Source organism: Penaeus vannamei, chromosome 10 (genome assembly GCF_042767895.1).
Source record: "Penaeus vannamei isolate JL-2024 chromosome 10, ASM4276789v1, whole genome shotgun sequence".
Taxonomy (NCBI): Eukaryota; Metazoa; Arthropoda; class Malacostraca; order Decapoda; family Penaeidae; genus Penaeus; species Penaeus vannamei.
Genome location: NC_091558.1, coordinates 21,042,779 through 21,045,278, shown reverse-complemented (window position 1 = coordinate 21,045,278; position 2,500 = coordinate 21,042,779). Strand labels below are relative to the sequence as shown.

The 2,500-nt window shown below is 38.2% G+C and overlaps 1 protein-coding gene across 1 annotated transcript in view; it reads left to right on the top strand.

Moving 5' to 3' along the window:
• The window catches only part of LOC138862811 (dipeptidase 1-like), a 135,624-nt gene that overhangs the window by 117,802 nt on the left and 15,322 nt on the right, over positions 1-2,500 (top strand). Inside the window, exon 6 of the mRNA XM_070125955.1 lies at positions 1,974-2,037. Within this exon, the coding sequence (XP_069982056.1) occupies positions 1,974-2,037 (64 nt within the window). The remainder of the gene's footprint in view (positions 1-1,973; positions 2,038-2,500) is intronic.

Sequence of the window (2,500 nt, the reverse complement as noted above, 5' to 3'; positions counted from 1 at the left end):
CTCTCTCTTACTCTCTGTCTATCTGTCTTTATCTCTCTCTCTCTTTCTCTCTATCCCTCTCTCCCATCTCTCTCTCTTTCTATCTATCCCTCTCTCCCATCTTTCTCTCTCTCTCTCTCTCTCTCTCTCTCTCTCTCTCTCTCTCTCTCTCTCTCTCTCTCTCTCTCTCTCTCTCTCTCTCTCTCTCTCTCTCTCTCCCTCTCTCCCACTTCTCTCTCTCTCCCTCTCTCCCACCTCTCTCTCTCTCCCTCTCTCCCACCTCTCTCTCTCTCTCTCTCTCTCTCTCTCTCTCTCTCTCTCTCTCTCTCTCTCTCTCTCTCTCTCTCTCTCTCTCTCTCTCTCTCTCTCTCTCTGCCCCCTCGGTGTCATCATGTTAGATAAATGTTTAAACACAGGGCATGCAGTAAGCCCTAAGTGAGTCATTCTACCTTTCATTTATTATAGACTTGAATACGCAATGGACTGTGGACTGCCTTTGTATCAATCAGAAACTCGATTTATAACCCTGGACTCTCCCCCACTCTTTTCTAATCGTGTTACACTGTCACTTTGTCATAATGGATATACTTGTAGCAGCATATGACATCAAAGGAAGAATCCATCGTTATATATCGATGTCATATCCGTTTCCTTTATTTCGAGGATGTGATGTGAAAGAAGGTATTCTGGTTTAAAGGTTCTTGGTTGAGACATCAAGGATAATGTATTTTCTATATTGGGTGATTTAGGTATGTTTTATAGTCCTTTTAAGTATGTTTTTAGGTGTTTTAGCTGTAGTTTAGGACTGCGATGAAATGGATTGTAGAAATGCGTTGATGGGTGTTTCAAGGAAACAATTTTTCTTCGCTTTATTAATAGATTTGAGTCTAGGAGACTCTGCACAGATACATAGACATAAATACATACACACATACTCACACATGTATAAACACACACACACACAAACACACATACACACACAGACACACAAACACACATACACACACAGACACACATAGACCCACCACACACACACTCAAACACACACACACACACACACACAAGTACACACATAAACAAACATACACACATAAACAAACTAATAAACACACACTGACATACGCACACAAACACACACATACCAACAAACAAACGCACCTAATACAATAAACCAGACACACAACAACAATAATTCACCCAAGTTACAAACACCAACACAGGTGACTAATGCATCAACTTTATTAACACTTTCTGGCGGAACGGCGGAGAAGCAGTCCGTTTTTTCTTTTCCCTTTGATATGAAGCAAAGACAGTGTCATATTTTTTTCTCCCAATGTCATTACTTTCCTTTCAATGTATTTTTTTCCCCTTTCAGTGGTGTTATTTTGTTCTCAACGTTATTACTTTCCTTTCAATGTAGTTTTTTCTTTCAGTGGTATTATTTCATTCTTAATATTATTACGTTCCTTTCAATGTTTTCCCCCCTTTCAGTGGTGTTATTTTGCTCTCAATGTTATTACTTTTCTTTCAATGTTTTTTATTTTCATGTTGTTCTCAATGTTATTGTTTCGCTTTAATGTATTTTTTCCCTTTCAGTGGTATCATTTTGTTCTCAATGTTTTTCTTTTCCTTTTTTTTTTTTCCCCTTCCAGTGGTGTTATTTTGTTCTCAATGTTTTTTTTTTCTTTCAGTGGTGTTATTTTGTTCTCAATGTTTTTCTGTTTCTTTTTTTCCCTTTCAGCTGTATTATTTTGTTTACAATGTTATTACTTTCCCTTCAATGTATTTTTCCCCTTTCAGTGGTATTATTTTGTTCTTAATGTATTTCTTCTTCTTTTCTTCACTTTCCGTGGTGTTATTTTGTTCACAATGTTATTCTTTTTCTTTTTTCCCCTTTCAGTGGTGTTATTTTGTTCTCAATGTCCTTTTTTTTCTTTTTTCCCCTTTCAGTGGTATGATTTTGTTCTCAATGTTATTCCCTTTCCTCACGACAGGGCGGAGTGTTCAGAGACCGAGGGAAATGCGCCCAACGCCCGCGGTCTCACGCCCTATGGAAAGGTGAGTCGAGGATTTGGATGTTATTGGTGTGTGTGTGTGTGTGTGTGTTTGTGTTTGTGTGCGTGTGTGGTGTGTGTGTGTGTGTGTGTATGTGTGTGTGTGTGTGTGTGTGTGTGTGTGTGTGTGTGTGTGTGTGAGTGTGTGGTGTGTGTGTGTGTGTGTGTGTGTGTGTGTGTGTGTGTGTGTGTGTGTGTGTGTGTGTGTGTGTGTGTGTGTGTGTGTGTGTGTGTGTGTGTGTGTGTGTGCACTAACACAAACACAATAACGTGTACACAAAAATGAAAGGAAAACAACCGAAGGAAGGAAAGAAAATATTTCAATTGCTTATTTTATATATATTTTCTTTCTCTCTTTTCCTTTTCTTTCTTTCTTTTTTCTTTTTCTTTTCTTTCCTTCATTCTTTTCTTTTTCTTTTTTGAATGTGTGTGGGTATAACTACTTGTTTAATTATTTCCTTGTCTTT